This window comes from Ictidomys tridecemlineatus, chromosome 15 (genome assembly GCF_052094955.1).
Source record: "Ictidomys tridecemlineatus isolate mIctTri1 chromosome 15, mIctTri1.hap1, whole genome shotgun sequence".
NCBI lineage: Eukaryota > Metazoa > Chordata > Mammalia > Rodentia > Sciuridae > Ictidomys > Ictidomys tridecemlineatus.
The window spans coordinates 34,798,744-34,821,107 of NC_135491.1; the positions used below are offsets into that span (position 1 = coordinate 34,798,744).

At 45.8% G+C, this 22,364-nt stretch overlaps 1 protein-coding gene across 2 annotated transcripts in view; it reads left to right on the forward strand.

Annotated features, from left to right (window-relative positions):
• The first annotated feature begins 288 nt into the window (after positions 1-288).
• Positions 289-22,364, forward strand: part of Gnao1 (G protein subunit alpha o1) — a 156,551-nt gene continuing 134,475 nt past the window's right edge. Inside the window, exons 1-2 of one of the 2 annotated variants that reach the window (XM_078032343.1) lie at positions 289-1,290; positions 1,504-1,546. In XM_078032343.1, the coding sequence (XP_077888469.1) occupies positions 1,173-1,290; positions 1,504-1,546 (161 nt within the window). In that variant the 5' untranslated portion in view covers positions 289-1,172. The remainder of the gene's footprint in view (positions 1,291-1,503; positions 1,547-22,364) is intronic. The other variant, XM_078032342.1, reaches the window with a different exon arrangement.

Genomic DNA, 22,364 nt, shown 5'->3' on the forward strand with positions numbered 1-22,364 from the left:
GGAGGCCGGCGCGGGCCGGGTGGGGCGGGGTGGGGCGGGGTGGGGTGCCCCGGCGCGCGCCCGGCCCCAGGCCCCGCCCTCGCCAGCCCGCACGCGCCCACCGCGGCCAGGAAGGCGAGGGGGGAGGGGGAGGCAAGGCGCGCGCGAGCGCGCCTCCGCCAGCAGTAGCGGGCTCCGGAGCGCGCGCCCTCCCCCAACCCCCGCCCGCGCTGTCCCGGGGGCCCGGCGCGCGGCTCTGCTGACGTCAGCAGGCGGCTCGCGGAGCCCGGTGCGCAGAGCCGCTGGCGCACTCGCGCGCTGCGCTCGCCCCCTCCCCCGCGGCTCGGGAGTGCGCGCGCGCTCGATCGCTCTCCCTTTTTTTCCCCTCCCTCCCTGCTTCTCCTCTCTCTCTCTCTCTCTCTTCCTCTCTCTCTCCCTCTCTCTCTCTCCCCCTCTCCCTTGAGCTCCCCGCTGCCCGCGGCTCCTTCGCGCTCTCCCTCTCTCTCCCTTAGGCTCCGCCGAGCGATGCGAGCGCTGGGAGACAGCGACGCCGCCTCCCGCTAGAGACCAACCCCCCGGCCCGGCCCCTTGCCCAGCCCTGCCCAGCGCGCGGGGGTCGGCGAAGGCGCCGCGGACGCACCGACGGCTGAGGACCGGCGATGCACATGCACTAGCAGCACCCCCTAACTCACTCCCTCCACACCCCGCGCCGCCGCCGCCGCCGCCTCCACCTCCTCCTCCTCCGCCTCCTCCTCCTCCTCCTCCGGCAGCCGCGGCAGAAGGACCCACCCTGCCCCCCACCCCACCCTCCGCCGGCTCCGGCTGCGGATCCAACCTCGACTCTTATTTTATTTATTTTGGGTCGTGCACAAGCCTCAGTGCCTGCAGCCCGCGCCTCCTTGGCCCGCGGGCGCCTCTTTCCTCGGCTTCGGAGCCCCAGACCCGGCCACCCTCGGCCTCGACTCCCCCAGACTCCCACCCGCTGCCCGGAGTCTCCGCTGCTGGAATCTTGTTAGCGGCTGCCTTTTGGGGGGTTTCTGGTCTTCCGACATTTTTGATCCCGGCCAAGGAGAAGATTTCGTGATTTTTCCCCCTTTGAGCCCAGGCTCTGCTCTTTGGGGGGGTGGGGGGCGCGTCGAGCCGGGGAGCCGTGCCAGCCTAGTCGTGCGGGCTGTGGCAGGGAAGGGGCCACCATGGGATGTACTCTGAGCGCAGAAGAGAGAGCCGCCCTCGAGCGGAGCAAGGCGATTGAGAAAAACCTCAAAGAGGATGGCATCAGCGCCGCCAAAGATGTGAAATTACTCCTGCTGGGTAAGGACCACGGCTGCCACCCCCATCCCCGACCCTGGCCACAACGCACCCCCGCCGCCAACTCCCCCACCACACTTGTACCCCGGGAGACCTGGTCACCGAGGGCACTACCATGTGCCCAGGATCTCCCACCCCCTCGCATGCCTTAACCCCCCCTCCCCGTTCCCCTAAACTGACACTCACCAGTTTTTCCCCCTGTCTATGTCCCAACAGGGGCTGGAGAATCAGGAAAAAGCACCATTGTGAAGCAGATGAAGTAAGTCCCTGTGGCATTGGGATCTGTACTTTTTTAAAGAATGATTTTTAAAAATCGTTTTTATTACCTTGCTCACTCCACATTGCTCTCCAGGCCTGGTTTTTTAAATTCGCACACACACACACACACACACACACACACACACACACACACACACACACACACAGAGACCTGGCTTCGCCTCCCCACCCCCACTTCCTACGTTGGTTCTGGGTCCTCCACCCCAACTCCTGGGGTGGGTGTTTTTTGGGGGGAGGGAAGGGGAGCGTCTGTAGTTGTATGAATGACGGTGTCCGCCATATTGATCAGAACATCACACTATTGGCATGATTATGATCATTACTCTTGCTCGTGGAGTATTTCGTGTGTTTTGCTGCCTCCATTTCTGTCTCTGCCTGTTTCTCCTCCTCCTCCTGCCTCCCTCCCCGCTGGTCCATAACCCCGCTTCCCTCCGTTCTTCTCCCGGGGCAGTGATTTTGAACTTGGCTAAAACATGGAGGGAATCCAGCCTTAGACTGGGGTGGAGGATCAAATGTCTGCTGTTCATGGATTTGGTGCTGAATTGGAGGCTGTGGTTTTTACACCCCCCCCCCAAAAAAAGAGGACCAGGGTTAGGGGAGGGGGCGTGTGCTAGGGGAAGGGGTGGGTTTCCAAGCGGATGTGACAGGCACAGCTGTATCCAAGGCTGAGATGGAAGGGGTACGGAGGATGGCTGTAGGACTGAATGCCCGTTGCCCCTTGTCGCCCCAGGCCCTTCTCCCGACTCTCCCAACATTTGCTTTCCTGACACGGGCAGTTTTCGCTCGCTTCGTGACCTTTATCAATGTATTTATTTATACTCTGCATAGGCCGTGTTCCATGTAATTTACCCACATTGCGGATTTCAGGCCCCACTTGCCGCCGCCCCCTTCTGCCTTAGATATCAGTTTCCCCTCCTAATTAACTGGGGGTGGATTTGAGTGATGGTTGAAAATTAAAGCAAAATGGGATATTCCTTCCCTTCCACACTTTCTCAATAAGGAGCCTCGCCCCTCCTTCCCACTCGAAGGCTGGCTTCTTGCCCCATCCTCTTGGCAGTTCCTGGTGAGACCACAAGCAGTTTTGCTTGGGGAGGGGGTGGCCAGCCAGGGAAGGGGTGCGCGCCTTCGGGGCCTCCCGGTCCTGCTGCTTCCGTTGGCCTGTCAGTTCACGACGGAGGAGTTCGTTAAGACTGTTTAGCGAGGATTCCACGTCGCTTTGCTGTGACACCTTCGTGCACACACAGTTCCTAATTAGAGGTTGCTGTGCAGTAAACAAAAATGATTATTTTTCAACTTGACAGAATAGCCGAAGTAATTGCATCCCGCAGGAAAACAATGGAAAATAAAAACCCTTTTCGTGGGAAGGTGGGTGGGAGACGAAGCATGCTTGCGGTTTCAGAACCAAGAAGCAAAAAAATCTTGCATGTGTAACAGGCATGACAAGCGGGATCCAGGAGGCGCCATGATGGCAGGGAGTAGCGACTCGGAGACAATTTCCCCCATCTGCTTGGCGTGTTCTTATTTTTGTTCGAGAGCTCCCTGGGGCCTTCTTTCGCAGAGGCCCCCTGGCTCGGCTCGCTGCTGCCGCACCCTTGTGAGCCACCCGGTAATTTGGCCTGGGGCTTCTCTGGAGGTCTTGCAACCCAAATGGATGGAGAGGCGGGGCCTGGGGAATTGCTCTTTGCAACAAGGTGCGTGTTGCATCTGCCTGGAGCCCTTGCAAGTTGGGAAATGCAACCCGCCACCCCCTTCTCCCTAGGGGGGACGTTTCAAAACTTCAGAAGTCTATAATCTGCAGTGGCAGGCTGGGAACCCGGTAGAAGCCCCAGCCACCGAAGCTGGGTGAGGTTTCAGGCGTTGTGAGTGGTGGACAGCGCCCAGCCGAGGCCGGAAAAGTCGATGGGACTCAGCTCGGAGATGTTCGGCTCTTCTCGGCTCGGCCTGGGCGCGGGGCTCGGAGGAACTCGGTAGTGTTCGGAGCCGAGTCTGGGCTTGGCGGAGAGAACCGAGCCACTTCGGAGGGAGCCTAACGCATTCGGAAACCGGGGAGGGAAAGGTAGGAGGGGGACAGTTTAGTCTGCAAATTAACTTTGCATTTACCAAAGCAACACATTATCTGCGTTTCCTGAGCATGCCCCATAAATTAGGTTGATTTAATAAGAAGTTTAAAAATACATACTGAGTCCCCCAAAGGGTATCTTGCCTTTTTTACTCAAAGAGAGCTGAGCTCTCTGAGGAGATAGGTGTGCCACTTTAGAATGAAAATTCCTAATTATGTACTGGGGCAGGAAATTTTAAATGAAGGCAATATATAGGCTTTCTGTGGAAAGTCCTATGTGTCTCATATTTGGTAACACAAGAGGGAGGAAATGAAGTGTTTGGTGTTGAGACAATTAAATCAGAAGTCAGGACATTTATTTTTTCCTCTATCTCTTTATCCTAGATTTTCTCTTTTCTTATCTCCCATAGAACACCTTTTTGGAGAAAAATGTCATGCAAAACTGAGATTTTTGTAGCTAAAACAATTTTAAAGCACTACATACCATCTCTCTTTAGGAAATAGACTAGGTTTGCCCAAAAGGTCCATCAGAAATGTGTCTGGCCATGTAAATTTTGCCACAAGGGACCCTAGCCTCCTGAAGCATTCATGAATGGCAGTTTTTCCTGTGAGCCCTGCAGCTTGGCTTGAAATAAATCAGATCAGGGCCTTGAGCCAAACTGGATGCAGCTTGTTTTATTAACCACAAAATGTGGGATTGGTGTCATTGTATCCTAGTGACAAATTCTTTTGAGTCTCATTTGCAGAGATGGTTTTAGAGATCATCACTTGAGTGAGAGTCACTTTGAGTCAGGAGAATTGTACTTTCTGGGTGGGGCCCAGCCTGAAAATCTAGGTGGCATTTCCAGAAAGCAGTTTCCCACTTCCCAATGGAATATGATTGGTGACCGATCTATCAGGCCATGTGTATAAGTTAATTAGGATGCTGTGTTATTTCACCTGGGCAGATGAAATTAGGCAGTTAAGGAGTCCTCTGTGGGATTGCCTAATGGGGATTGGAGTTTAGTAGTACAGCCCATTGGGTTGAAGAAGAATATTGATATTCAGACAGTGCCGGACCCTTTTACTCAGCATTTCCAGAAGTGCAAAGAGGGCTTCTGTTCAGCCTGTGTCCTCATCTGTGTTATAGTATGCTGATTAGAAGAAGGAGTAGGCTTCCAAATATGTCCACAGTAACTGAAGTTAAATGATAAAGACTGGCTGGCAGATGCTGCTTAGAACGAAGTGTCGATACCATCATCAGCCCAGGAACATTGCAGGGAGATTGACCTTTGAAATTTTTTCTGCTTGATACATGTCACAAAAGGAAACTTGCATCTGCTTAAGAGATGCCACAGATTAAATTGTCATTTTTAGAAGGCTGATTCTCAGTGCTTTTTTATTATTAAAAATTCTACTTGAACATAGCTTTCTGAGATTATTTTCCTTTGTGTATTGTGAGTTAGCATTTGGGAGCTCTGTGTCTGTCCAAAACGTTTCAGTACTGAGAAATAAACAATGATAATTGATACAGCACAAATATAGTTTACACGTACTGTGAATAATCGGTGACTCTTTTTTTTTCTGCATGGCATTTTAAATAATTTTGCTTATTTTAAGGGGTTGTGGCCTTGCCTGTGTTTTGCAGCTAATCAGCAAGGCTCTTAAGTTACTCAGACTAATACAACTTTTTAAAGGATGTGTCCATTTTATTGAATTTACAAACGCTTACAAAGAAATTGCTTCAAGAATCATATTTTATGAGGTATAGAATCAATAAAATATCACTTTAAGCGAGTTCCCTGTTCTGAACCGATAATGACAACTGCTTAGACTGTGAACGTGATGAAAATGCGAAATGAACTGTGCAGTTGCTGTGGGCACCACAGTTTGCCCTCATTCGAGATGCTGAGTTTGCTGGGATGCTGAGTTCAGGCTATCTGCCTCTGGAGCATTAATCCGAGGTTTCCAAGGTGGTGATGAGGCAGGGCTTGCTGGCTGCCAGGCTTTACCTAAATGGACACAGTAAAATGGAGCATCTCAGTTGTGTGTTCATTTGCAAGGTACCTGCTCAGTGCTGTTTTAAATCCATCTAACAGATTTTCCTGATGAAGACATGATTGCTCATACAAATCCTCTATAGCCTTTACAAGTGGGATGTGGTTAGAAAGACAGACCCCACCCTGTCAGGAAAAAAAACACCTTCTGTCAAAAAGTTGGTGGTTTTCAGTTTTCTCCTCCCAACTACCCTGAATTTGTAATTAGGATGTCTCCTCTTTGGTTTGGATTCAGGCAATCCTGTATTATTTATCACATTGCTGATCAGCACCTGCCAAGTGGCAGGCATTAGTGGAGGTAAATGGCAACTTGCAGCCATGACTCTGAAAGTGGAACCATCTCAAAGGGTGTTTCTTACACATGCCCGAAGGGTCCCATCTTGAGTTAGCATTCCACTGAGAGCCTCTCTTCTAGATTGTGGACTTGTTATTTCTGCAGTCATCTCGTTGGCTGCTTTGCCTCCCTCCCTTTCTCCTGTCTCCATGTTTATCCAAATGGATGCACCTTGCTCTCTGGAGACAGCGTGAGCCGAACAGAATGTCAGATCAAGTAGCAGATGAGTTCTCCTTTGCTGATGGATGATGCTCTCTCCCTCCTTTCTGTTCACTGAGCTGTAAATACCAGCAGATCTTCCTGCCAGAAGAGTAGTGAACAGTCCACCTGATCTCCTCACCAGTCAGCTGTGCATTTCTTGAACCTCAGTTACCCATTGGATTCTAAAATGAAATCTTTATGCTGTGGAAAGGGTTGTTGCCAATTAGATTAAATGGATGAAGTTTCACATGGATTGACATGGCTGATAAGAATCTATAATTTCTCTTTTGTATGTGGGGAGCTGAATAAGATTTACAATGCCAAATATTAGAGTGATGTTTTGTTGGTTTTAGCACATGGAATCCAAGATCATGTTGTGCTTCTTAGGATGCCACATCTGTTAAAGACAAGACAAGATCACTCATGTTTTTCACCTGCTCACAGTGAATGCCAGTCAGTGGAGAGTTAATATGAACAGAATAAGGTCCTACCTATTTTTCTGACCAGTGATCAGCCCATCTGGATTGCAGGAACTTGATTCCCTGTCTCCCAGTGTGTGTTCATTTTCATTTCTTAAGAAGTCAGACCTTTATTGCAAGAGTCCATCTTGATCTGAAAGACAGCTAATAAGCTGGTGAAGGGGAAAATTCTAAACTCAAAGGAAAACAATTTTCGTTTTGAATGGAAACCCCCAAAACTGACACTGGCAAAGAACAACTTTCTATTTTGAAAAAAGAAAACAGGATCTGTGTGTATGTCTGCATACTATATGGATTTCAAAACAGGTGCTGTGAGGAGAGCACTTCATATTCACGTCTATTGATTTCATCTTCATAAAACACTTAAAGGTAGAGCAAATAAAAAAAATTTAAAGATTATGGCTCTATGAAAATACAGATTTTAAACCATTCCCTTTTGTAAAAAAAAAAAAAAAGCTTAGAGGTGCTCAGGTGAACCCTCATTCTAGAAATGTGTTCAAGTTTGTAATCTGTTCTTATATTATTCCATCTCCCTTTTTCACACATAGCACTGGTAGAAAGGAGACTGCCCAACAAATCAGTGATTAACAAGGGGAAAGGAGAGGACAGACCAGTGGCCCACTGAGGGGTTTAGAAGCATAAGTAGATGGTAATTTAAAGAAGCCATATAGCATACTTCTCGAAAATTTGAGAGGGGGTTAAGACACGGATTCTGGGACCAGGCTGCCTGGCTGCAAATCTTGGCTCTACCACTAAGCAGGATGCAACCCTAAACAAGTTTCTTAACTTCTGGTGCATCAGTTTCCTCTCCTATGAAGTGGGAATAGTAATAGAAATAGCTACCTAACGGGGTGTGGTGGGCATGAAATAAAGTAACACGTGGAATGCACTTACAACCACCTCTGGAACATGGAAACTGTTATACAAATGTTAACTCTAGTTTTTATTCCTTTGATTGATCAGTGGGTGTGCCCTTCCCATGCGGAGTTCTCTTGTCAAGTATGTGGGACTTAGCCACCCCGAGAGCCAAAAGGGGGGCACCGTGGTTCATGCTCGTGGCTTCTTCCCCTTGCCTGCTCTGCAGCACCAGTTATATAACAAATGGTGTTGTCATAACTGATGTGACATTTTTGATGGCGCAGCTGCCTCAGCCCAAGAGGCTGGGTGATGTTACAAAGAGAAAGAGCCCTGAACCAGGAGTCCAAACCAGCAGCCCTGCCTCTGCCCCTCTGAGGGTGCAGTGTCCTCAAAAAGTTGGGCCATGTGTACCCACGCTCTTTTCCTCTTCTAAATGATCTATGAAATTGGGAATTCCCTTCATTTTTAGGGTCTTAAGGTTCTAAACAAAAGCGTCAATTATGGCTACATCCTGAGAGGGTGTGAGGTACCCTTGAAAGTTCTTTTAAGGCTAATTGCAGAATAGAAACCTCAACCACAAAGCTTTGTCAGCCAAGAAAGTCATAGTTCTGAGGGGCATTTTGAGAAAACCAACTCTAACCAAACTTTTCATGCAGACTCTCAAACCAAAGAGGAGGATCTGAAAGTGTCTCGTTAGTAAGAAACAGGATGTTACTGGGAGGAGCAAGCCAGTGACATATGTAAGAGAGAAGTGGTTTTTCTGTGGCTTCTAGGATGCTCAGAAATGGAGACAGCCCTGGCATCCCCCAGGCTTGGGCTGCACGCAGAAGAACTTGCCTGGGTCTGGGTACCTAAGTTCTGGAAAGTTGAGAGGTTTTTCAGACTGGTAAGGGGAAGATCAGGAGAACTCTGTAGTAATTTTGACTCATCCTCTAATTTGACTTTGGGCAGATAATTTAGCCCCCTTGGGCCTCAATTTGTACATCTCTTAACTGGATTATGAGCTTTCACCATGGACTTTCTCAGGCCAGGCATCTTCTGCATTTTTAGTTCTAAGTTACAGTAAATGCCAGGAGAAACCTAGAAGCCTGAAATGCAGTGGGGAATAGTGGGAGTATTTACCACCCACAGCTTTTATCTGCTGAGCCGTCTTTAGTTCTAATTTTCTTTACAGAAAAGAGGAAAAACATTGTGCTTTTCATAGCACCAAAAAATTAAAGTAAAATAAAATCCTTCAAGGCTAATAGTCAGTGCCCTGAATTTGTCCCTTACTCCCTTGATTTGTGAACCATCTGAGAAACAAATAGAATGAAAATAAATAAAGGAGAATAATATATAAAAATATAAGTGTATGGCCAAGAATTTACCCAGAATTCTCAGGTATGCCTTGGACAACAGATAGGTTTTCTGTAAAAAAATGTTACAGGAATAGCTTTTCCATGCTTTGAAATTGACTCTGACTTGCCTGCTCCTGAAATGGTAATTTAAAGAAGTCATATAGCATACTTCTCAAAAATTTGAGAGGTGGTTAAGACATGGATTCTGGGACTAGACTGCCTGGCTGCAAATCTTGGCTCTAGCACTAAGCAGGTTGTGACCTTAGATAAGTTTCTTAACTTCCCCTGACCACTGATACATATCACACATTGAAAATTAATTAGGCTTTTATATGCTTGAATCCCTTGCTAGTCTGGTACCCCAAATCAAGGATGGTGACTTATTTTCTTTTTATACATTTTTAGCATTGAGCCTGGCACAAAGGAGGTGCTTTAAAAACATTAGTTGAGGGCTGGGGATGTAGCTCGGTTGATAGAGTGCTTGCCTCACATGCACATGGCCCTGGGTTCAATCCCCAGAACCACACACACACACACACAAAAAAAAAAAAAAAAAACAGAAAGAAGGTGCACAGAAATGTACCTGTGATTCTACACCAGCTAAAATAATATTGAAAGCTTTCAGTGGCCACAGATTGTATTCATCTTTTTTTTTTTTAATTAGGGATCATCTCAGGGACACTTGACCACTGAGCCATATCCTCAGCCTTATTTTGTATTTTATTTAGAGACAGGGGTTTCACTCATTTCCTTAGCACTTCACCATTGCTGAGGCTGGCTTTGAGCTCATGATTCTCCTGCCTCAACCTCCGGAGCCACTGGGAATACAGGCGTATATTATATAATACTGCACCCAGCTAGTATTCATCATTTTTAATCCATTGTCTTCATTGTTTTTTTCACATCAGCCTATAAGGAAATAGAGTCATCAGTTCCATCTTGCAGATGAGGAAGTGAGGGTCAGAGAAGTTAAGTGGTTCACTCAAGGCCATACAGCTAGTAAACGGCAGGGCTGATTCAGATAGTGATTTATATAATTCTAAAACCTATGTCCTCTCTGTGGTCACCCCACAACACTTCTTACTAGACAAACACCACCAGTGTGAGCATTGAAAAGCTGGAAGTCTGTGACATAGTACCTAAGAGTAAATGGGATGGCACCAGACTTGGGTGAGGTTAGTGGCTGAAAGATTACCTGGGTTCCTTCTGGAGGAGGGATGGTGGTGGTTGTCATTTCATACTATGCTGATTTGGAGACCATAGTTTTCCCTAGCAATCATCTGGACAGCTCCTGAAATCACTTTTTATCCCTTACTCAGAAGTGTGGGCCATTTTCATGCAACAGAGAGAAGCTGCCTCTAAAGGCCCTGGCTTTGGTGGAGGAAGGCAGCTTAGAGACAGCTGGGAAAGACTGGACAGTAGGGGATCCATCCACCCATGAGCATTTATGAGTGCCTGCTTTGCTGGGCATTCACATGTCCATGGAGGCAGAGAGGAAGGTCTCAGTCCCTGCCCTTGAGGAGCCCACAGTCTAGAGAGCTACATGTAAAGGGCTGTTACACCTCAGGGCAACAGCAGAATGCTGTGGGAGAACAGAGGGCAGTTTCTCAGACAGGAAGTTCAGGGACATCAGTGGAAATAAAATGGTATGCAGGCTGGGTACCGTGGCACATGCCTGTAATCCTAGTGGCTCTGGAGGCCAAGGCAGGAGGATTGTGAGTTCAAAACCAGCCTCAGCAAAAGCAAGGTGCTAAGCAACTCAGTGAGATCCTGTCTCTAAATAAAATACAAAATAGAGCTGGGGATGGAGCTCAGTGGTCGGGTGCCCCTGAGTTCAATCCCCAGTACCAAAAATGAAAGAAAGGAAGGAGAGAGGGAAGGAAGGAAGGAAGGAAAGAAAATGGAATGCAGGTTGAGTCTTCAAACCCAGCGGTACTTAGGCCAGGCAGAGAACCAGCGTGTACAAAAGCACTGAGCTGTGTCACTGCATAGAACACTTCTGGAAATGTGAAATAATTTGGTTTGACTAGAGCAAAATATGTGAGGGGCATGTTGAGAAAAGGGGATGAAAGGGCTGGGATTGTGGCTCAGTGGTAGAGCTCTCGTCTAGCATGTGCGAGGACCTGGGTTCGATCCTCAGCACCACATAAAGATAAATAAACAAAATAAAGGTACTGTGTCCAGCTACTTCTAAAAAAAAAAAGGGGGGGATGAAAGATGAGTCAGAAACCAGATCATGAATGGTCTTATTTATTATGCTATTCTTTAGAAAGATTACCTATGTGGATTGGAGGGCATCAGGCCTGGATTTAGGAACCAGATGGAAAGTTACTTTTGTGATCCAGGTTGGGGAGAGATCAAGAACTAAATTACAGCATAACAGTGTGGGTGGGAAAAGGAGACAAACTCAAGGGATATTTAGCCAATGGAAAAACTGAACTTCTTTTGGGAGGAGTGGATACCAGGGATTGAACTCAGGGGCACTGACAACTAAACCACATCCCCAGCCCTATTTTGTATTTTATTTAGACATAGGATCTCACCGACTTGCTTAGTACCTCGCTTTTGCTGAGGCTGGCTTTGAACTTGAGATCCTCCTACTTCAGCCTCCTGAGCCACTGGGATTACAGGTGTGCGCCACTGTGCCTGGCTGAAATAACTGAACTCTTTTAATGATCTGTTGAAAGGGCATTGAAGAGGGGATCGATTTTAGAGAATTTAGACCAGAGTAAGTCCAGAATTTCTGGTCTGCGCCACGGGTGGGAAGGGAGTATCTTTCCCCAGGATATAAGAATGCAGGAGAGAGGAAGAGGGAAGACTTAGGGAGAAAAATAATGACTTCATTGAGTCCTCCTGTTGCTTCTTGTGGATCATCCCCCGACCCCTGGCAGGCATCTGCCTAGACCCATCTTCCAGGGAAGAGTCAATCTGGAATTCCTTGGTGCTTGTGGGCAGTGGGAGCTGTGGCAGTTAGCACCCTTGGCAGGCTGAGTGAGAAGGGGAACAAGGCCTAGAGTGTGCCCCACAGGCACACACACCCCACTTCCAGAAATCAGAATAATTTAGGAAGAAAAACCTGTGAAGGAAGCTGAGAAGGAGTGACCTGAGAGATGGGGAAGAAAATCCAAGGCAGAGCGGCATCATGAAAGTCAAGGAGGGACAGCATTGCACAAAGACGAGGAAGTGGTTAGTTGAGTCAGATACTGCAGTATCAGATAAGATGAAGACTGGCAGGTGTCCATTGGGTCTGGCAAGTTGTTAGTGACCTTGGTGAGAGTGGTTCAATGAAGTGGTGGGAGAAAAGCCAAGCACAGTGGGAATTAGGAAGTGTCTGGCATTGAGGAAGTTGATAGAGGCTGTGGACGAAGGCTCACCCACCACCACCCACCCTCAAAAGAAACCTGGACTAGAAGGAATCGTCATCATCATATTATTATTTACTATTTTCATACTTGGAATTGAACCCAGGGGCGCTTAACCACCAAGCCACATCCCCAGCCCTTTTTATTTTATTTATTTCAGATAGAGTCTCACTAAGTTTCTTAGGACCTCGCTGAGTTGCTGAGGCTTGCTTTGAACTTGCAATCCTCCTGCTTCAGCCTCCTGAGCCACTGGGATTTCAGATGGGAGCCTCCGTACCTGGCTAGGACTTTATTTTATTGTTTTCTTGGCTAATGTGGGGGGGGGGCCTGGATCCATTGAGAAGCTGTAAAGCAAGAGCCCTGATGGAGGGAGCAGTTGAAGGTATAGTATAGAGGAAGTGGGAGAAGTAGCAGACCCCCTGAGAGTGAGGACAGCTTGATCTTGACATGAATGTGTATCTCCTTCCCGAGACTAATCGGGCTTAGTAAGGATGGGGAGAGTGTAGAGAAACTCAAGGGTAAGATGAAGCTCCTGCCTTAGCATTTATTTTTCTCTCTGAAGTGAGAAGAATTAAAAAGCAATTGTGCTCATTTACTGGAACACCAAAGTCCGGTAACCTTTATTCTATTCAAATCACTTATTTATTCATTTATCCAATATTTATCTAGCACCTGTTATGTGTTAGGCACGGTTCTAAGTGCTTGGAGATTCAGTGGCGAACAGTCAGGTCCCAGGGGAATCAGGCAGTAGCCTCAAACAAACTATTGGTCACACTAATTGCAGACTGTGAATTTTTTTTTTCCTGGAGTCACACCTTTGGGGAAGGCCTGAAACTGATCACAGAGAGATGCAGTTCTTGCTTTCAGGAGTAGAATCCACTGGATCAGACAAATTTGAGCTGTGAAGGTACAGAAGAGGCAATAGCAAAATTTAATTTGGACAAGGCTCAAGATTAAGCTGGGAGAGAGCTACTTAGAGAAATTGGAGCTTGGCGGAGGACCGTGTTTTGCTCATTGCAGGCTGTTCTAAGTGGGGCTGCCTGTTACTGTCCCCTGCTGCTTAAGATAGAAGTAGGTATATGAGTCAAGCCTTACCACAGTGATTGGCCCAGGGGTGGCCTTGTGAGTCAAGTCAGGCCAATCATATCCCTTCTCTGGAAATCCGTAGTCATTGTGAGAAAGCTCTTTATGGGATCCCAGCAAGGTCCTCAGTGGGCTGGGACATGGAAACCTGGAGCTGACTGGGGTCATGTTTCCACGTTGTGTACTCTGCAAAGAGAAAGCTTGCTTATCATAAGAGAGCAAGTGTGGGGCTTTGAGAGACTAGGGGACAGGGAAGGGAGTTGGGAGAAGGGAAAGAAGAAGCCACAAAGACATTTGATATTCTTGGGCCAGCTCTATGGACCTGATAGTTATGTGAACCAATAAATCCCTTATTTTATATGAACTGGTATGACTTGGATTCTTTCCCTTAAATCTGGAATCATCCTGACAAAAACGGTAAAGTCTTCTAGGAAGAACAAATTGTGCGAGCTGAGCACAAAAACAGGATTCAGACATGCAGTGCCCTCTCAAGGAGGAGTGGACATCCCATGTGTCTAGAGAGGAGAAGTGTTTGGAAAGGAAGAGTAGGGCTACATGTCAGGGTCCCCTGATCATTTTGCATGTATGCAACATGGTGCAAAGTCAGGAGAGCTGATTAATGGGGACTAGAAAGAAATCAACAGCAAAGAGAAATGTGTGTAGCCTGAACTAGGAAATCAGTAGAAAAGGCAATGAGGAGATGAATGGATGGGAGCAGATTTGGAAGACAGAATAGATGGCGAAAAGAGTAGATCAGAGGACACCTTCCATTTCTGAACCTGGGTGATGGAGTTCAGCTATGTCATCAAGTTCAGAAGTAGTATCAGGAGACCCAGTGGAGGGAAAATGGCAAGCCCACAAGCATAAGTCTCAGGTCCTTGCAGATAACTTTCTGAAAATGTGAGGCAGTGTGCTTGGGAGGTGGTTCTGGTGGTTCGAAGAGCAATCGGGGCTGGAAGGAGAGTTGGGCTCAGCTGCCCTTGGTGGTAAGGCCTTGAGAGTGAATACGGTGTCCCAGAGTAAGTGAGCAAGTGGATGGGAGGTGGAGGGCCCAGGGAAGGAGCCCGCCATAGTGGAGGTGAGCCACCTTCAATAGACCCACAGGAAGCTACATATGGACAAAGGGGCAGAGGTCAGAGGAGCAGGAGCAAGCCCAAAAAAGGGAACAAGCTTCAGCAAGTTCTGGGTGAGGAGTAGGGTTCTGGTCCCAAGCTTTGCTGAGAAAAGCTCATTGTATTTGGTGACTGAAGCTGTCATTGGCCTTTGAAAAAGCAGTTTCAGAGAAGGAAAAGGGATAGAAGCTACACTCAAGAAAATTTTACGATAGAAAGAAGTCTGGAGTAGGAGCCAAGAAACTCAAGTTCTCATCTGTCCCTGTAATCGCGTATCCCTTGAGGGCCCCAGAAAAGTCCCTTAACTTGTTTGAGACTTAGTATCCTCACCTATAAAATTTAGAAACTGGACTGAATGTGGTCTGTAAGCCTCTGCCCCCAGCTCGAGGTCATCAGTTCAAACCTGCTGTCCAGCAACACTGATGTTCTTGTGGCAGAGGAATTCCCTCCTGCTCGCTTGTTCACCCCCAACTGATATAACACACTGAACCAGAATTAAGCTTTCAGAACTCTAGGGCTAATTGAGAAAGAAAACTGGGGCGTGGGCTGAGGGAATTGTGGACACCAGCGCATGCTGTGTCCACGAGTACTCTCTGTGGAGGGTGTGGAGCCCCCCCAGGTAGGACTGTGTCTCTTCACGCCGTCAGGGTTGCGAGAATTGTGTGTTGTTTTTCTACAGGGAGGAGTGCTGAAGATGATTCCAGGGTATGAAGACAAAACAACCCTGGAGAAAATGGCTGTCCCTGTGAGTCTGCTGTGCCCAGAATGCAGAGGGATAATGGATGGGACAAGGTGGCTGTGAGCCTGGACGGAGCTCCAGCGGGGGCAGGCTAGAGCTGAGATTGTGGGGGGACCCTGTCTTAGGAGATGGACAGGTCTGAAGGCACCAGTGTCACAGGCAGGAGAGGCACCCACATTCTCTTCCTGGTCCTTCCACCGCCCTGTCAGTGGGGAAGGGACGCAGGATGGCAGTGGGGAGAACCTGGTTCTGAATTATAGGAATTCCCCCGTCCCCTTGCCATATGATGTGAAAGGCTGTTCATTCTTTGATTCTTCACTTAAAATTTCCCCACGATGACCTCATTATTCCCTGACCTCTTTGGCTCAGGTTTGTTCATTTTATGAATGCCACTGGAAGACCAGTTATGCCTCGGCACTTCCTGGGATTCTAGGACTAGAGTCCTCCCTGAGATAGGCAAGCTCCCTGCCCTCAACTACATCTCAACTTTAGGAAAGGGAGGCAGTAAATAAGTGAAAGCATTTCATTTCATATTGGGATAAATGTTCTGAAAGAGGAAATTGGGGATAAGTAATGGAGAGTGGTTAGAGGCAGGGGAGAAGGAATTAGAAAGGTCAGTGGAAGCAGAATGAGCAACGACAGGGCCAGCTGCACAGTAGGAAATAAAAGTGACACCCGTTGAAGCTATAGGCAGATAGGCCAAGCACACAGGGTCTGCTGGCTCTGGCGTGGCATCTGGGTTTCATTCTGAATGCCACAAGGAACTGAAACCAACAGCTTGACCCAGCTACATATTGAAATGGTCCCCCTGCATTCTGGGCACAGCGGAACTATAGGGGCAGAAATTATCAGTGGTTTCTAGGAACTGGGATGGGGATAGCAGAAGGGATTGACTACTGACGGGCACAAGGGAACTTTTGGGGGCGATGGAGATGGAAATCTGTGGTGGTTACACAACAGTGTATGTTCATCCAAATTTGTCAAACTATATACCTAAAAAGGGTGGTTATTACTCTGAGTAAATTATACTTAAGTAAGTCTAACTTATAAAAAATACACTTTTTTTAATTAAAAGAATTGCAGCAAAGCTTTCGTCCATCCCTCTCTGTGTGTGAAGAGGGCTGATGGAAGGTCCCGCAGCGCTTCCCAGACAAAGCTGCAGTTGAGCCTGCATCACGTGCTGTTCCTGGTGGTTTCCTTGAATCCGTTTATTGATGCGTGCTCCTAGTTTTCCTGTTTACATAGCTTTCCTTCACAACTGGTTGGGAAACTCAGTGTGGATAGAAACCGTCTGCCTTGTCTGTGTGGCCCATGGGAGAGGCTTACTGTGCTATTAACTTTCCTCAACCCTGGGGGGGTGCGTTATCTCCTTTGAGCCTTGCAACGCTCCTGCCCACCATGCAGACATTGCTGCACCCCCATTTTATAGAAGAAGAAGCCACTGTGAAAAGAAGTGCATTTAGCTAAGAAGCATGAGCTTTGGAGAGCTTGGCTTTGGCATTTGTTGGCTATCAGTGTGATTTAGGGAAAATTATTCAATTTCTGTGCACCTGTTTCCTAATCATTAACAAGAGACAAAAAATTAACACATTGCAGATATACTGTGAGGATTAAATGAGGTAACACAGCTAAAAGCACTTGGCACATAGTGGCAATTCATTAAATGGTGTCTATTTGTATCATTTTTACTACTAGAGGAAAAAAATGATTTATTCAAGGTGATGAAGCCAGTGCGTGGTGAGTAGATCTGTTTTCCTGATTCTATCACACCATGCAGAACATTCTTATCTGTTGACCAACTGACTAGTCCAGGGCTAACTGCTTTTTACCAACTCAGATGTTTAAATGCAGTTATTGACTACTTAGTAAATATTTATTGAGTAATCACCTTGTTGTGAACACTGTGTAGACACAGGATGTAATAGTGGGTGAAAATAGACTCCTCCAGAGCAGGGGTGCTCTTAGAGCCCATGAGGTGAAGGATGTTGTAGGAGCACCTAGCTAGGTGCAGGGTCTGGGAAGACTTCCAGAAAGAAATAGCAGTGAAATTGGCTTTAAAAATAACCACAACAACAAAAATATAAATTGTTGTTGTGACATAGATCAGATACATGCAAAATGTGCACCCATCTTCCATATTTTACAAAATGTTTAAGAAAGCATGCACTCAGGTAACCATCACCAGGTAAAAGTAGGGCATTGCTAGCATCCAAGACCCTCTTTAAATATCCCTCTTGATCACAGCTCCTTTCTCACTCCCCATGACCTTGACTGGGTTTTTTTAATGTTTATTGACCTTTCTTTAGAGTTCACCACTTATGTGTCTAGCCTCTACTCATGTAGTCTACTTTTGCCAGTTTTTATGTCATTGGGATTATTAGATATTAAGTCTTCAGTCTTTCCTTCAATGTTATGTTTGTGATAATTATTCAAGTTGTGGTATGCAATTGTAGTTTGCTCGTTTTCATTGCTATTTAGTAGTCTATGAGATTCATTTTTGAATCTTAAATTTTTCTAAGAAGTATTCACAAATATACTTGTTCACATAATTGCTATGTAATATCCATTGTTATATACCAGCCATGACTGTACCATAATTTATTTGTTCATTCTACTGTTGATGTGCCTTTGAGTCATTTTGAGTTTTGGTCAATGAAGGACACTGCTGCCCTTTGTGTGTGTGTGTGTGTGTGTGTGTGTGTGTGTGTTTTCTGGGGCACACTCACCTGTGAAGAGTTCTTTGAAGTAGGATTACTAGGAATCTTCAATGCTATCGATAATTCCCAGTGTTTTTAAAAGTGGCAATCCCATGTCATACTCACACTAGCAGAGACAATTCCTGTTCTTCCAAATCCTTGCCAATATTTTCTGTTGTCAGACTGTTTTCATTTTTGCCAAGCTGATAGGTGGGTAGTAGTATCTCATGGTGCCTTTACTTTACAGACTCTAGGTTACCAAGGAGAGTGAGCAGCTTTTGGTATATTTATTAGGTTTCCTTTCTTATTAATTTGTAGGAATAATTATGAGTTCTGAATACTAGTCCTGTTCTCTTTTCTTTTTTTCTTTCTATTACAAATATTACCTCCTAGCCTCTGGCTCATCTTTTCACTTTACTGATGGTATATTATGATAAAAAAAATCTTCTTTTTAATGTAGTCATGGTTTTCATGGTTTTCTTTTTTTTTTTTTTCCTAGAAAGAGAGCTTTTCTTTATTTTGAGGTGGCAAAGGCTATCCTCCTCTTACCCCGCCCCTCTTCAAAAAGCTCCAAAGCTTTTCCTCTTTCCTGTGGAAGTGTTGAATTTATCTATAATTGATTTCTCGGTGTAGTGTACGAAAAGGCTCATTTCATCTTCTCCATGATGGGTGGGGCTCATTTGTCCCAGCACCATTATTGAAGAGGCCACTCTTTCTGTCACTTTCTGTGGGGCCACCTGCATTTTAAGTGCAGTGTTTATATGTGCCAGGGACCTGTCTCTTGGCTCTCTTTTCCAGACTACTAAAACATGACTCTGTTCTCATGTCACTGATGCTCTGTCTGGATCAATGCGGCTTTACAATACGTCTTCATGTTTGAGTTGCCAATTCTCTTTCTCCTTCCTCTTCATGAGATCTTGGCTGTTCTCTGGCTTTTGTACTTGCATTAAAATATTAGAATGTTTTTCTCTCACACACACCATGCTATAAAAATTCTAATTTTTTGAATCCACTAATATGCTAAGGTAGAATTGACATCTTTAAACCGTGACTGTTCCTGATCCATGAGCACATCATGTTTCACCATTACTGAGATTATTTTAATTTCTCCTAAGAAAGACATAGTTTTTCCAATAGAGGCTTTAATTACTTTTGTTACTTTCTGGCTAGACACTTGATATTTACCATGGCCTTGTAACTGCCTTTTTTTGTTTTTGTTTTTGTTTTTTTAAGAACAGTTTTTGGCTTGTGGCAGAATTAAGAGGAAGGTGCAGAGATTTCTCAGACACTCGCTTCCCCCATACATACATAGCCTCCCCCATTATCAACATCCCTCACCAGAGGGTACATTTGTCAACATTGAACAACAAACATTGGCACATTATAATCACCCAAAGTACATAGTTTACCTTAGGGCTTACTCTTGGTGTGCATTTTGTGGGTTTGGACAAATGTATAATGACATGCGTCTATCATTATAGTATCATACAGAGAATTTTCACTGTCCTAAAAATCCTCTGTTCATCCCTCTTCCCCAGCCCCTGGTAACCACTTATCTTTTTACTGTCTCCATAGCTTTGCCTTTTGCAAAATGTCATACAGTTGTAATCATTCAGCATGAGCCTTTTCAAATTGTTTTTCACTCAGTAAAATGCACTTAAGGTTCTCCAAAGTCTTTTCGTGGCTAAACAGCTCATTTCTTTTTAGCACAGAATAATATTCCATCATCTACATGTACCATAGTTGTTTTTTTATTCATTTGCATATTTGGTTCAACATCTTGGTTGCTTCCAAATTTTGGCAATTATGTATATAGCATCAGTTACTGCTATAAATATCCACATGCAGGTTTTAGTGTGGACATAAATTAACATAAAATAAACTCCTTTTGGTAAATCCTAAGGAACACAATTGCTAGATTGTCTGGTAAGAGTATACTTAATTTTATAAGAATCCACCAAATTGTCTTCCAAAGTGGCTGTACCATTTTACATTCCCAGCAGTGATGAATAAGAGTGCCTGTTATTCTGTATCCTTGCCAGCATTTGCTATTGTCAGTGTCCTGGATTTTGAACATTCAGAGATGTGTGTACTGGTACCTCATCATTGTTAATTTGCATTTCCCTAATGACATATGATGTGGAACATCTTTTCATTTGCTTATTTACCATCTGCATACCTCCTCACTAGGTATCTGTTATGGCTTTCAGCCCATTTTTTCATTGAGTTGCTTCTGTTCTTATTGTTGAATTTTAAGAATTTGTATATTTGGAGGGTAACACTCTTTTATCAGACACATCTTTTGTAAATATCTTCTAGCCTGTGGTTTGTCTTCTCATTCTCTTGATATTTGCTTCTCTTTTTGAATTGAATTTTGTATTTGTTGCTGGTTTATGGAAATACTTTTTGTTGACTTTTGTGTATTGATTCTATATTCATCATCAATCATTGAACATTAATTTTTATATAAATTCTAATAGTTAATTTGTAGATTCTGAGGCCCAAAGAGGGGCGTGACCTGTCTAGGTTTCCATGGTTTACTGTTGGCCAAACAAGGATGAATGTGGTTTAGATTCTCCTGACTTCCAAAGAAAGAATATTCAGGAAGGGTTGGGGAGCCAGGTGAGGAAAAGGAAATAGTATTTACTTATGATGCTTCACCTATATGAACAACTTAACTTTCATTTTGGAGGCAGGTTCTTAATATCCCCATTTACAGATGAGGAAAGTGAAATTCAAAGAGGTTACCCCAAAATGTGTGTTCAGGGTCACGCCTTGGCTCCTCCCTGGATGAACATTTCAGGACTGGAGGAGCCTGCTTGCTCTGTCACTCCCACACAGGACTACAAGCTTCTGTGTTGGAGTCCAGACACCTGCAGAACCCCTGCGCCTCCCGCTTCCCACTCTGCTGTCTCCCAGGCCCCTTCTCTGCACAGATCTGGGGCTGCTGCTAATGAAACTGTACCGGCAGCTCCAGATCCATGCAGGCCTGGTTACTGTCAACTCTCGGGTTGAGTTCCTACCCAGAGTTCCTGCCCCTCCCCCAACGTTCCCGCCCAACTGAGTAAATTAGTTCATAACTTCTCGGGTTCTAGGAACCAAATTAGGAGTTGCCCGGCGTATGCTTTTTTGGTCCCGACTTCAAAATAATGGTTGGGGTTTTATGACCCTGCTTTGTTATACAGTGGACTAGTAAGAATTTATGGTTGCACCCTCCTGGCAGCACCTGCCCCTCACTGAGGGTCGGAGCTGCCTGCACACAAGGAGGTTTGCTGCTGCTGGCTGTGCAAAGGACTCGTGAACTGCTCTGTTTGTGAACACAGCCCAGCAGTGTTCTATTCAGCATGACAGCTTCCTACTCTGGAATACACGGCCCTTCACAGGGTGACAGTAAATTATGCAACTGCAGGGTTAAACAATGGGGAGAAATGGGGGAAAGGAAGGGACAAGCTGGCTGTCAGCCTGGATCTGAAATGTGTGTGTGCAGACCTAGGCTACTTGGCACTCGATGGGATGGGAAGAAGGTCTTTAACAACTAAGTGCAGCCCGGAAGTCTTGTCACAGTGCTACTTGTGAGTCAGTTTGACTGTTTAAAAACATAAATGTGCTTTTTTCTTTTTTCTTTTTTTTTTTTTTTTTTACTGTTCCTCAATTCAGGGAGAGTTTTAGGAATCAGAAGGGACATTTACAAAATAATATAGTCATATGGTTTTATGAAAGTAATTGAATGCTATCTGCAGTAGCAGTGTTTAACCCTCATCCTAGTGTCCTAAAGTCATCATTTCTTATTATTGCTTTGTGCTAAAAAGCAGGGTCCCTGGGGGCAACTAGTGAGCTTACTATTTGCCACCCCCCCCATATCCCGCCAACCTCAGTTGGTTCTAGAATACAATTCACTCCACTTCAGTATGCTTTCTGTAATGTCCCTTTCTCTTCACTTGCTGTCATCTGTCATGTCTTGCTGTTTTCAGTGATCCCACCTCAAGCATTACTCCACTTCTCTTGCACTGAATCTATACTGATCCAGAAAACCAGATGACCTGGTTTATCGCAGTAGCGTGTAGAACAAGAGTACATAGGCTGTGTGCAGAGTGCTCGTGCTCTGCAGCTTGGGCTTTGCTGCCTTTCTGTCAGCCTGGATCTGATATGGGACCAAGTGTGTAAAAATGAACTATCTAGATATCAGTGGGGGAGGCAAGGGCTGCTGCTGTGCTGTCTGGCTGCTCAGAGTTCTCCATGTTTCCTGGCTCCTGGAAGGGTTTCAATTCACAGAAACTTCTGGGCAAGTAGCTTCCAGAGAGGATAATGAGGGACTAGTTGTAGCCACATAGAGGCTGGTACAGAGAATCTCTAGAGCACAGGTGCCCCATGGGCCCTTTCTGTAAAATAACACAGGCACACCCAGGGTAAGGACGCCTGACAGGCAGAGACATCCCCAGAAACTCTGCCCAGTGGTCGGCACCATGGCATCTGCTCACCTACAGAAGAACCTAAAGCCCATG